We start from the raw sequence: 13,291 nt of genomic DNA on the forward strand, positions 1-13,291 counted from the left end.
CTGTTGACCAAGTACTTCCAGCTCTTTTGCCATCCTGAGCACAAGGAAGGAATGCACTTCCTGCCCTCCTTGTGGAGGGTGGGCTTTAGAACTAATTCTAGCCCACGAGGAGCGAGCAGAAGTAGCTGGAGCTTTTGCATGCTGCTATCGGAGCCTCGGGGATCTCTGCGTCCCTCTGGTTTGCTGCTGGGCAACATGCTACATGACGCCTCCATCAGCCTGGATCCCTGACTCTGAGGAACAAAGTCTCCCCACCAACAGGCAAAGGGGCATGTGATGTGAGTGAGAAAGCAGTCTCTGGGTGCAAGGCACTGGGACGTGGAGGGTTGTTTACTGCCTGTAGCCTGACCTGTCCTGACAGGTCCAGTGACCCCAAGCAGACAGCTGTACTGCCACAATCACTGGGAGGTCCCTAAGTCCCTTTGGGGGTTTCAGGCGACTTCGAATGCCTCCAAGCCAGACAAACCCAGGAACTTCCCCTTCAGAAAGTCAGGCCATATTCTCTCCTCCTCTTTTCCTTCCTCCTAGGAAGCTCCCTGGTGGGTGGGGGGGCGGGGGGGGGTGGGGTCGGGGTGTTAGGAGATAACCTTGAAACCCACTGGGGGAACCGAGAGACCACCTCTGAAGTGACTTACACGCTCAAACTCACTGTCAGCATCCTTCCCTTTGGTCAAAAGGAAAAACAGCACACCCACTCTTCTGGGAGTGAGTCACAAGCAGAAAAAAGTCAGTGGCTCCGAGCCAAGAGGATCTGCTAACAAGGGGAGAAAACTCCCAGTGGAGGTGTCTCAGCAGATGCTGTGGTCTCGCCCTTGTGGCCGGCATAACCAAAGACCAACCCGAGCAGTTCCAAAGTTCAAGCATCAGACATTACCCCAGGTCCTGACCCTACCATGAGCCTGGAGTTTATCTAGTACTTCCCTGATGAAGGAAAATGGGCTGCGTGTGTGCTTGTGTGTGTATGTGTGTGTGTGTGTGATGGGAGAGGATGCTCTTCTGGGGAAGAAGGAGACTGGGCTGGGAAAGATGACATCAGAAGAGGCAAGTTCCCGGCAGAGAGCCTCCTGCTGGGGGTTCAGGAGAGGCAGCAGCCTAGCCTGACCTCAGTCTCTAGCTCAGGGAGATGAACTGGGAGATAAACTTGATACACTTTTGGAGTTGGTCACATGGAATTACGTTATCTCCACTTTTATCTCCCTTCCGTCCCTGAAGCCACATGCCGGGCTCTGGCCCTGCTGGAGTGCTTTCTCCCTGCACTCCTCCAGATCAGAGCTGAGGCAGGACAACTAAACGAGAGCACGTTTCTACCCAGCTCAGGAACCTGGGCAAAGGAGTTTATGCCTGAGTATTCCAGAGAGTCCTCAGTTTCCCAGGGCCAGAGGAGACACTCATCCTGTGAGCCTCTCCATCCCAGGAATCTGGGCTGGGTTGCCCAAACGCATGCTGAGGGGAGGGTGATGAAGGACAGAAATGGCCATTGTTGGCAATTTCACAAATGGCATTTCAAAACTGGCTCCTCGGTGATGCACTCTCCGCCAGGTGCCTTCTCCTTGCCACATCAGACTGTCAGCAGAGCTTGAGCTTGGCCCACACCCTGGGCCTCTCCCAGCCCTCTGCTCTCCCAAGGTTGGAGGAAGTGATCTTCAAACAAGTCTCATGCCTGTGGCCAGAGGTGGATAATACAGGGTGGATTCGGCAAACGTATAGGCTTCTGCAATGGCCTCTCGAGAACTGCTTGCAGAAGAAGTGAGAGAGACGGGGAAAAAAGACCACAGAGGCAAATTGGTCTTTTCTGGGTCAACATCTGCCAGAAAACATTGCAGAATTAGCCCCCACTGTGTTTTTCTCAGTCGCTTCCCGCTGAACTTCACTTGCTCTGCGGGGCAAAGAGCAGAGAATCCTATTTTCTTCTTGCCACCTTCGATCTAAAGCAATAGACCAGCAGCATCAACACGGCCTGGGAACTTGTTTAAAATGCAAAATCTCAAACTGTTACATACAGGATGGGCAAGCAACAAGGTTCTACTGCACAGCACACGGAACTACAGTCAATCTCCTGTGATAAACCATAATGGAAAAGAAAAAAATAGACAAAATCCCAAACCCCAGGCCCAGACAAACTGACTCAGAAACTCAGGGGGTGGAGCTCGGTAATCTGTAATTCAACAAGCCCTCCAGGTGACGGTGATGCATGGCAGCATTTGAAAACCACTAATGTAGAGAACGCGAGGTTCAGACAGGGGAGAGGAGAGGGGCAGGAGGGGAGTAGAGCAGGGTGGCTGTGGCTCACAGGCCCCCATCTCACACCTTCTGCTTCATAGCTCTGTGCTCTTGGCCACATTCTTGCCACACACTCAGAAGCAGCCTCATGAGGTGAGAACCTTTGGTGACACCCAGGGATCAAAGGACCCATGGCTGCCACCACCATGAGGGAAAAGCCGTGGGCCGAAGCAAGCTGGGCTTTCCCTGGCCTCTCGACTGTTGAAATTTTAGGAATCACCTAAAAACGAACCTCCAAGGGGAAATCCAAAAGCTAAAGTGAAGATTCCCCTAGAAGACACTAGGGGGAGACCCATCTCTGGCCTGGGAAGGGGAGGAAGCAACTCAGGTCTAGAAGAATTCAGACCATGTGTTTCTCAAGTTGATTCGCTGGTGACCTCTACTAAATCAACCAAACTAAACCGCACCTTTCAAGAGGACAGGCAGTGACCACTGAGTCAGAGTGATGTAATCAGAGAGGATGAGGAAAGGATCACGTGTCTGCTCACTCCCAGTCCAGTTTCCAGCTAAGGAAACTATAGAGGTTAGAGAGGACCCGGGGTCACACAGCAGGTCTGTGACGGGACACAGGTTCGGAGCCCCAGCAGGCCCGGTTCCCCACCCAGGAGAGATGGGCAGGGCCGCTTACCTACTTGGTGCGACCCAGGGCTAAAAGACAATGCTAGCCTTTTGTTCAAAAACTGTTAAGGCTTTCAAGGAGAGGACAGCAGAGCATTAAAATCCAGAGGAGGGGGAGGTTGTGAAGCCTGTCCTCGGACTGTAGAAAGGAATCTCTCTCTGAGTCCCACAGGAGGGCTGTCTACTCCAGGTGCAGAGCAGGGCTTTTGCGGGCGCGGGTGGTGGTGGTATTTCCACAGGAATTACTAGAACTGCTATGGGGAGAGGCAGATTTGACTTAGAAAGGAAAGCTCTCCCAACCTTTGAGGGGCCGGAGTGTTCGCACGGACCTAGGATCACCAGAACTCCAGTCTTCCGGGAAAGGACTCTCCCACAGGCCAGGGCTGCTGCGAAAGGGGAAATCCAACCAGGGTGAACGCGGCGCGCGGACAGCCCGCTGCCATCAGCATCGGAAGCGTCCCCCGCCGTCACGGGACTCGGAGCCGCGGCGGGCCCGCGAGCCGGAGCCGGGCATCCCCTGCCTGCGCCCGGCTCGGCGCGCGCGGGGGCGGCGGAATGCGGCGAGCGCCGGAGGGGAAGGGCCGGGGGATGCATCCCTCCGGTGGGCGTGAAAACTGAGAGGCCAGCGGGCCGACTCTGAGCCGGTGGACGTCTCGCTGGACCCCCATTCTCCGTTTCTAAGCCCTTCCCTCCGGCCCGCTCCCTCCTCGGGGCGGGTTGGGGTGTGGATTGGGGGCGTGGGAACCTGAGGTTGGAGGGTGGAAATCTGGGGTTGGGGGTGAAGGATGGGAGAGGAGAGGAGGTAGAGCTGAAGGCAGGAGGCTCCCACAGAATGCCTCTTCCGAGTTGTCCTGTAAAGAAGCTTTACACGTGCAACCCTTCAGCTGCCCCGGCTACCTGAAGACACCCCGAAATCCACACTCGCCCAGGCGTCCCCCACCGCCGCCCCTGCCCGTCGGGCGGTCGGTGGTTCCCTCGGGTCGTCCTTCCTGCCTCTCAGAGGTCTCCCCGCCCCCGCCCCGCCCCGCAGGCTGCGGTCCCTTTAAAGGCGCGCCGGTCTGGGGCCGCCCCGCTCTCTAGGAGGACTCGGGAGGAGCGCCAGCGCGGAGAGCCGCCCGGCATGGCCATGGCGTCCCCGGCCATCGGGCAGCGCCCGTACCGGCTGCTCTTGGAGCCAGAACCGCCGCGCTATCTGCAGAGCCTGAGCGACCCCGAGCCGCTGCCGCCGCCGCCCCCCCCGGGCCACTCCTCGCGCCGCTGCGCCCCCGCGCCGCTCTCCACTGCGCCCGGGGCGCACGAGAGACGCAGTGACGGGAGGACCGCCCGGGGGGACCCGGAGCCCCAGCCCCGGGCCTCCCGACCCGCTCGCCCTCTCCGGCCTGGTCTGCAGCAGAGACTGCGGCGGCGGCCTGGCGCGCCCCGGCCCCGCGACGTGCGCAGCATCTTCGAGCAGCCGCAGGATCCCCGCGTCCCGGCGGAGCGAGGCGAGGGCCACTGCTTCGTGGAACTGGCGCTGCGGGGTGGCCGCGGCTGGTGCGACCTGTGCGGGCGAGAGGTGTGGTGGCGGGCACTGAGCTGCGCTAGTAAGTGTGAGGGTCGGGGTCGGGCGGGGCTGGGGGGCGCGGGAAGACCGCAGTCTGCCCGCGAGCGGCTGCGAGCGAGCCGGCTGGGGCGAGCCGAGAGGGGGCGCTGACCCCTCCGGCTTCAGGGGAGACCAGGATTTTCACCGAGGCAGGTAGCCCCTGGACACACTCTCCTCCTTAGTGCCCTTAGGTATGCTTGTGCGGTATTTAACAAGCACCTCTTCCTCTGACAGGTGCGCGCCTCGCCCCTCTCCAGATACAGCCAGTACGCACGCACACACAAACACACACACACACACACACACACACACACACACAGAGGCTGGGGTTGATGCCTGATGCTACCAGATCATTCCCCTGGGTCTCCAGTGCCCTCTCTTGCTTTTTTGTAGCTTCTTGAGAGTGGGCTGTGAGGCTATTCTTGAGATGACCGTTTGGCCCCTGCTTATTAGGGTAATGGCTGATGACTTTGTCTGCCTGCCTGCCTGTGGTACACCCTTCCTCCAGGGTGACCTGTGGGGACAGGGAAGAGACCTGGTTGGGCTTTGGATGGACAGAGGCCATGAGGCTTGAGAAGAGCGTGAAGTGACCCTGGATCCCTGCCCTCTCCAGCCGTCCACCTCTGGCCCCTCGGACCTTTGCCCTCTGCTCTGACGTTTGGCTGGGCCTTGCTTCCTCCTCTTCCTCCTACTGGCTACTGCACCAGGCATCAGGCTCGAGAATTACCCAACTACCTGCCCTGTCTCACCCTCCCCAGAGCTCTCAGGTCCCTCCAGCCTCCTCCTCTGAGCCAGAATCTTCTCAAAGCCTGACTATAAAACACTGGACATCCACTGTATAGATTTTCTGAGCACATTTGCGGTCTTCTTGGGGGTTTGTTATTTTTCTCTTCCAGCAGTTAGGTGTGTATATTTCTTCAGTGATGTTTCTTTTCTTCTTTTCCTATTAGAGTTATCTAGAAAAATAGATTTTCCTATTAGACTTATCTAGAAAAATAGATTTTTTTCCCTATTAGATTTATCTAGAAAAATAGATTTCTTCTTTTCCTGTTCCCCACCCCATAATTGCTGTTGCCATGTTGGGCAGACGATACCCACACCCATGTGCCTATGTGTTTATGTAGATAGTTTAAATATCTGAAGCACAAAGTGCAGACGATGGTACAGCCTCTAGAAAGCATCTCTGGAAATGGCTTGGGGTCGCATCTTTCAGCCAAGCTTCTTCCCACATGACAGCAGCCCCCATCTCCCATCCAGCTGCAGCATTGTGCAGCAGCAACTGTTACACCCTCATCACGAAAGCCTGACCTTGCCTCTCTGCAGTCCCCAGCCAAGGCTGTGCGGTGTGCTTCCCACTGCAGCTGGCTTCAGGGCAGCAGAGCTCAGACTTGAAGCCAGGATCCAGCGGAAGAGGAGTGTGGGAGGTGGGGGTGGGTTCTGCTCCCTCCACCATCAAAACTCAGTTCAGGTGCTAATTAATAAGGAAAGGGCGATAGATACAGAAATGTGTGATGTGGGCGGAGGGCTGCTGTCACTTGGCAAATCGCCCTGACCTTCAGTAGAATCAAATGCAACTTTCCCACAGATGTGTTTGCAGCTTTTGCCCTCTCAAGGGCCCTGGGGTACTTTACTGCCTCCCAACAGTGACATAGAGAGGCAGTATCCTCTTTGTGATGGGTTTTAGTGTGCTGGAATCCCAGGAAAGCTGCTTCATTGGAATTCTAGTTTGTATTAGGACATTGAGGCCTTCATTTGGTCTAGTGGTTAGGACTCCATGCTTCCACTGCAGGGTTTGATCCCTCATCGGGAAACTTAATATATTGCATGCCTTGCAGCGTGGCAAAAACTGAGAAAAGTTTAAAAGCAAGAGTGAAAAAGACACTTGGAGGACTGTATCAATTGTTGAACATTTGGCATATAGTTTTACGACTGGCGGGGTTGTTGTTGGTAATGGTGTCTGTGTGTTTATTTGTGTATATGCATGATACTCCATGATTAAATGAATTTATGCAGAGCTTCCCTTGTGGCTCAGCTGGTAAAGAATCTGCCTGCAATGCGGTAGACCTGGGTTCGATCTCTGGGTTGGAAAGATCCCCTGGAGAAGGGAAAGGCTACCCACTCCAGTATTTTGGCCTGGAGAATTCCATGGGGTCTCAAAGAATGGGACACAACTGAGTGACTCTCACTTTCATACTTTCACATTAGACAGTTTCTTGTGAAAGGAAGCCCCAGGTGAATATGCGTGTCCTCTGATTTCTGTGTGACTTGGTAGCCCTCAGCTAGGTGGGTTAGTACCAACCAGGGATGTCTGAACACCGGAGAGGGAGCAGAGTTGGAATCAAGGGGCTACAGAGAGGAGCCTCTGTTTGTCATTATTAATATTTAACTGATTGTGGACTTGTAGCTTGATGGAAACAGTTGAGAAATGTTCTGATGGCTGGCAGGCCAAACTCACCAATCATCTTTCTTTCAACTGAAGTTCTAATTCCATGGTGGGGTGGGTTTGTTTTATCTTTGTTTTAAAAAGCAAGGGTCAGAAACGTGACTTTTGAAAGGCAGTACTCTGCAGTGCCTAAGAGAACAGCCTGGAACCAGAAGACCTAGGTTTGAATCCTGATGTTGCCAATTAGTCTCTGTGTGACCCTGGGTACCTCTGTGTTCCTCTTCTGTGTTTTAAAAAATTGAGATGATAGCATTACCTTCTCAATTGCGTTCATGTGAGAATTTAATGAATTAATATATGGAAAGGGCTTAGAACAGTGCCTGGTAGAAGGCAACTTAAACATTTAGGGCAGTATGAATGTTATTATTATCCCCTCCCATCCAGCGGCTGTAACAATTTGCCTGGGCTCCCGGCACTTCTTAGGATCACCTTTCCGAACAGTGAGAGCCGTTTTCCAGCTCTGCTCGGTTGCTGAGCTGAGGCGGGAAGAGGGTGTCCCGCGCAGCACAGGCGGGGCAGGGCCACTCCTGCCTGCTGTGGGCATCCTCACAGCGTGTTGGCGGCCTCTAGGTCATCGGGACCCTGGCACCTGGCATTTGCACCACTTGTCCCCAGCACAGAGCACAGTCTCATGCCTGATAAAGGCAGTCGTCTGTTTTACTATTAAATCTTCCAGCTCTTGGAAACACGCGGAGGGACAGCGGGTGTGTAAATGACATCTGTCTCAGCAGGAGGTTGACACTGGGTGGGAGCTGTGTTGGCAAAACGGGCTTTTAATAAGGGAAGCTTTTAGAAAACTGTCTCCCCACTGCCTTTTCAGTGAAAATTCCTCTATCTCAAGCTTATCCCTATTTCAAGGACTGTAACGGAGCTCTGGTTAATGCTGGATTTGCCAACAGGAGACGTTCAAAGTTGATATTCATTTCTAGGATTAAAGAACTCGTGTTTATTAGATAGAGAAGGAAATCTGGTGGGGACTGGGAGGGAGAGAGAGAGGTAGATTATATGAAGTCATGTGTGTGTGCGTCTGGGGGTGGGGGACAGTGGCCGTGGTGAGAATCCGTTTCCAGCATTCCAAAAGGGAATGGTCAATAGCACACAGCCCTTGGAACTCTCACGGACTGCCTTTATTCTCAGGGAATGTCCCTTGCAGGTTGTAGACCCTTTCTTCTACAGAAGGAACTCGGGGTTAACCTTTTATCTCGTTTGGTGGATGCATTAGCCATCTTGGAATAGGAAATGGTCTGGAAAATGGGAAAAGCTAAGTTCAACTCAACACTGAGAGAGGGATACTTGGACATGCCGTGCACGTTACTAGTGGAGCGGGTCCTCCCTGGAGGGGTGTGTTCAGAGCTGTAAAGGGTTATGTGGTAGGGGTTACAGGGTGAAGGGGGGCCCTGGAGCTTACCATCCTGACCTCCCCCTCCTGTGGGAGACCTGTTTTATGGTGGGAGTGCGAGGTGTTTGCCGTGGAGTCTGCTGGCACGGGAACAGGGACCTCCTGGGTGAGAGCCCCTTGTCGAGCCTTGCTAGCTCTGTCTCATCACAGCATCAGTGGCCGGGCTTAACCCACCTCTCTGCACAGAGTGGACCCCCATGTGACAGCCACAGAGTCCCACAGACCCAGCCCCTCTCTTGGGTTCTTTGCAGAAGAGGTTACTGGGACACGGACATTGAGTCTCTCTGTAGCAGGCCCAGGAACCTGGGGCACTTGGAAAGTGTTTTATTTGTCCAGGACACCTGGTCACACTGAAGTATGTGGCTTAAAGTATTTTCATTAATTCAGGCCCACGCTTGGCCTTCGAGGTTAGGAAAATTAAGCCCTGAAATGGACGTTTCGTTGTTAGAGATAGTGGAATCCCCCACCTCCCGTCCCTCCTCTGCTTCTGGCTCTGATTGGGGTTTTTCCTTGGGGAGAGTCCTGGTGGAGGGCTGGGGGACATGGGAGGGCAGAGGAAGGACCTGGACGCCTTGAGAGAGGCCATTTGAGGCCCCCAAGCTGCTGCTCTCTGTTTCTCCTCCCTGCTTCCTGTATTTTCACAAAATGAAAGTGAAAGGATTAAATGTGGGTTTAATTTTTTCCCCTTATCCATCAGAGCATAAAATTTTCTGATTATGGAGTAAGAGGGGCTTGAATCCCAGGTACAGTCAAAAATGATTAATGCCACTTGTCTGCCAGCCTAATTAGACTTGGTAATGAACGTGTGTGTTCTCTGGCTGATCCTGCAGAGTTATTGGGGGGAAGTGAATTGACATCTCCCCTCAGCTTTGTGGGCTTGATCCGGGATCCTCTTTTTTCTCCCCGAGTTTACCAGTGAATTCAGCGGGCGCCAAGCCTGGCAGATAGGCCTTGTAGGGCAGGGGAAAGAGAGCCCCCAGCTCTGCCTGGCTGCTGAGGGGACCCTGTAGCCCCGGGAAGCTGACTGCAGTCCCTGGAGGCAGGACCCAGGGGCTCAGAGAGTGGCTGAGACTCAGGGCAGGCCCGGCGCGGCTCTAAGAGTGATACACGCTGGAGGAATTCTTCACGGGTCCACAGTGCCTTTTCTCTGAGGAGCCTACAGCCTTTGCCTGCTGCATCCACATTCATCCCAGAGCAGATTCACGAGGTCAGGATGCAGGGAGGCTTCTGCTGGGGTCTCAGATGGAGAGAAGGAGGCGCCCGTCCATCTGGCAGGGGCAGGGGAGCTTAGAGCCTCATGCGGAGCAAAGCCGACCTGCCTTGAAGGTGGCCTGCACCAGCTCAGGCTGTAACGCAATTTCCTGCCTTTGGTCCACACCCAGCATCTGGGGGACCTCTTGCCGCTGCCCATGGGGGCATCCCAGCCCCTGCCTCCCCAGGGCTCTCCCGCGGGGCCCTCCCGATCCCCACCCCTCAGCCCGCAGTCTCCCCGGGGAAGGAGCTGCGTTCTGCTCTGGCCCCGCCTGCTGAGGCGCTGTGGAGGCTGCTGAGGAAGCTGGCCTCATAAGAGGCCCTTCCTGGTTGCCGTCCTCTGATGACATGGTGAGTACCCTTGGGCAGGTATTTGTGGGTGTGCAGAGCATGCAGAGGGGACATCCCTCCCCGTCACTGGCTTCCATCAGTACCCGCCCTGTGGTCCTGCCGAGCCCGTGGGGGAGGCTTCCTGCCTCTCAGAGGGCCTCACCCCGCCCCGCCACCCCCGCCGCCCTCCGGGGCCTGGTCGCTCTCCCCTGGCTGGGTCGGGAAGTGCTGCAGGCAGCTGATGCTGGCAAGGCCGGCCCTGACCCTGGAGATGGCTATGCCTTTAGTCACTTACGGTTTTTCTCCAAGAGTTTTGGCAGCTTCTCCATACATGTTCCGGGCTGGATCTCAGGGCTGGGAGGGGTGCTGGGCCGGCTTTCGGGGGACGAGGTGATGACGGCAGGCTCAGTCCCCTGGTAGAAGTGGAGTACAATTGGTGCCAGGGAGGACTCACAGGAGTGCTCCCCCAAGGTCAGCACCGTCTTGACCTGGACCCAGGAGGTGATCCTGGGTGTTCCTGAAGGGCCCCTGCACCCTGCCGATGTGGGCAGAGCCTGGCGGAGTCTGGGAGCCCTCCGCTCTGGGGTGTTGGCCGCCGTGGCCGGCAGGTTCACGCAGGGCCTGTTGGAGCCTGCCTGTGGCTCCTGGTGCGGAGAGCATTCTTGAGAGATGTACCCACAGGGAAGCTGTGATGCTGGGCTCTCGTTTGCCTTGTTTGGAGAGGAAGCGGGGAGAGCAGCAGGTCTGTCCTGGCACGGCAGCCCCGTGCCCAACCTCCTCGTAGAGAGCGCTCTGTCCTGTGAGCCCTGACTGCTGTAGCACCCCCCGATGTTCTTCAGGGCTTTCCGGCTCACCCCATTCCCCTGGCCTCATCCAGGGCATCGGCGGGGTGCAGGGGGCACAAGCCAATGTTGTGTCGAGGGTTGGGAAGAAGGTGGTGTTGAAAAGTTCAAGTAGTTCCCATGTGTCGCTGGGCGGACGGGCAGGCTGGTAGCCGGGTATGTTTCTCGCCTGTGACCACAGCGAGGCTGGGTCGTATTTGCTGTTCAGCGAAGGGCCTACAAGCCACCTTCTGCTCCCCCTCCCTGCTTCTTGAACAAACATTTCCAGGGCGGAGCAGATCTTACTCAGACGTCTGCAGTGGCTGCTGGCTTAGGGCTGCTAAAACATGAAAACTTGGCTTCTGTGTACCTTTCATAAATCAAACCACAGGTCCGCAAAAGTCAGGCCTGAAAGAAGAGTGATGTTCTTTGCCCATTTTGGTTTTTTTTTTTTTCTTTATCCTTTTATGTTTTGATTCTCCCGGATGCCAGATCTGGGAAAGAAGCGTCATATTTGCTGAAGATGCAAATTGGTATTCTGTGAGTCTACAAAGATGGAGATATTCACGCGAAAGAAGAAAGTACTGAGAATGGCCAAGGAACTATGGGAGCAGAGACCAGTTTTATCTCAGAGATGCCTTGGCTGGATCTAAAGTGTTTTCTTGCCTACTGGCTCTGCTGGGCCCAGCAGCGTCCTTGAGAGGCAGGCAGGGCTGGTTGGATCATGGTCATCTCACAGACCAGGAGACCCAGCATCCAGAGTCAATGGCTTCTCTGATGACCCAGAGGGTTAGCACCAGAACCCAGCACAGACAGCATTTTGCCCTGTGAGCTAATGTCACTGAACACGCCAGTTAGTGGAGCTTCCTCATTCACCTGCCAACAAATGCTGAAATGCCCATAAAAAGAGATACAGAAACAGAGAGGGGTGAGCCAAGGGGTGGGTAAGCCCTGTCCAAGCTAGAGGATCCGTCGGGTCCCGGACAGTTGCGAGCTGGCGGCCCTTCAGCCTGTTCTCAGGCTTTGGTTTCTAAATAGATTTTCAGCATGTGTAAATCATGAGGTCCTAAAACAAAAGGTGAAGTTTTTCTTCAATCTCAAGATAAAAGGAAGAAGTGTGTCTGTCCCCACCCCCACCTCACTGGTGTTAGGTGTGTGTAGGGAGTGGGCGTGGAAATGCAGGTTAAAGACTTTTCCTGGAACAGAAAAGATCCTCCTTGCTGTGACCCAGGGTCAGAGTTCATGACACAGGAGCAAAGAGAAATTAGGTTGTGTCTCAGAGGGGGCAACGATGGGAAGAAGAGTTGGATTGGGACTGGAAAATAAACTGAGGTTTGTATCGTGGGCCTCCTCCCTGTCCCTGGCAATGGTGTGGCTGAGTTGGGGACAGCAAAAAGCCCCCCCCCCCCCCCCGCCCCCTACTCCAACTCTGAGAGTGTGTCTCCAGGTCAGGCTCATATTTGGGTGTCATCACTTACTTTCCTTGCTGACTTGGAGGAAGCTGTTTTTTCCATCTAAGTTAAATGGAAGCTGGAGGCTTTGTGGTTTCTGTTTAAACAATTATGTCCTTTCTGCAACTGAGGAAAGTATTAAAAATCCAAAGAAAACTCAGAGATGCCTTATTATTCAAATGGAACAAAAGACTCCAGATGTAACTTGAGAGTTTTTAGAAAAAAGAGGTTGCGCATAATGTAAATGTAAATGTCTCTTCTAGTGATGAAAGTTTTTTAAAGCCATCTGGAAGGACCTTTTTATACACAGGGTATATCACGGTGAGAATTTATTGCAACCCCAGCATGTAGGATGGTTAAAGGTGTTTCTTCAAATTATGTTGGCCTTGGCTGGACTCTTCAGCATGGTCAGAGGGTCAGTGCTTAGATGTTGGGGCAGCAAGAGGTCATTGTGCTCCTCCTAAAATATTCCTACAGTAGAAAACCTATCCCAAGTTTTCAAAAGATCAGGAGTAAGGATTCTAGAACCTTCCAAAGCCCTGTCTGGCTTCTCAGCCAGTTCTTTCCTGCTGGCTTCCCCAATGACTTAACCTGTCCACACAACATCTCTGTGATGAGGAAGAAGGGAAGTGAGATCAGTGCCTCCTCAAGCCCAAGTGGGGCATTCAGGGGGGATTTTCCCCCATGACACATGACTCACGATTTAAAATTCCCCCGCATGTGCATGTCCTCTTCTCTGAGCATGAGAATGGGAATGCCACCCTTGTGTGTCCTTAGCCAGGCAGGAAAGCCTGGGTCCTTGTGAAGATCTTATGTCCCAGTGGGGCCAGGAACCTCGCACGGTGAGCTGGTATCATCTCGAGACCTGGACTCACCTGTGAGTCTTGTCTGTGCAGAGCTGGGTAAACTTGTTGTTTAGTCGCTATTGTGTCTGACTCTTTTGCAACCCCATGGACTATATATAGCCCACCAGGTTCCTCTGTCCATCAGCAAGAATACTGGAGTGGGCAGCTATTCCCTTCTCCAGGGGATCTTCCCGACCCAGGGATCGAACCCAGGTCTCCTGCCCTGACAGGTGGATTCTTCACCACTAAGCCACCAGGGAAGCTGCTGGGT

The 13,291-nt window shown here is 54.2% G+C and overlaps 1 protein-coding gene across 1 annotated transcript in view; it reads left to right on the plus strand.

The window, feature by feature from the left end:
* The first annotated feature begins 3,965 nt into the window (after nucleotides 1-3,965).
* Nucleotides 3,966-13,291, plus strand: part of RASSF5 (Ras association domain family member 5) — a 73,041-nt gene continuing 63,715 nt past the window's right edge. Inside the window, exon 1 of the mRNA XM_061382055.1 lies at nucleotides 3,966-4,481. Within this exon, the coding sequence (XP_061238039.1) occupies nucleotides 4,019-4,481 (463 nt within the window). The 5' untranslated portion in view covers nucleotides 3,966-4,018. The remainder of the gene's footprint in view (nucleotides 4,482-13,291) is intronic.

Source organism: Bos javanicus, chromosome 16 (genome assembly GCF_032452875.1).
Source record: "Bos javanicus breed banteng chromosome 16, ARS-OSU_banteng_1.0, whole genome shotgun sequence".
Lineage (NCBI taxonomy): Eukaryota > Metazoa > Chordata > Mammalia > Artiodactyla > Bovidae > Bos > Bos javanicus.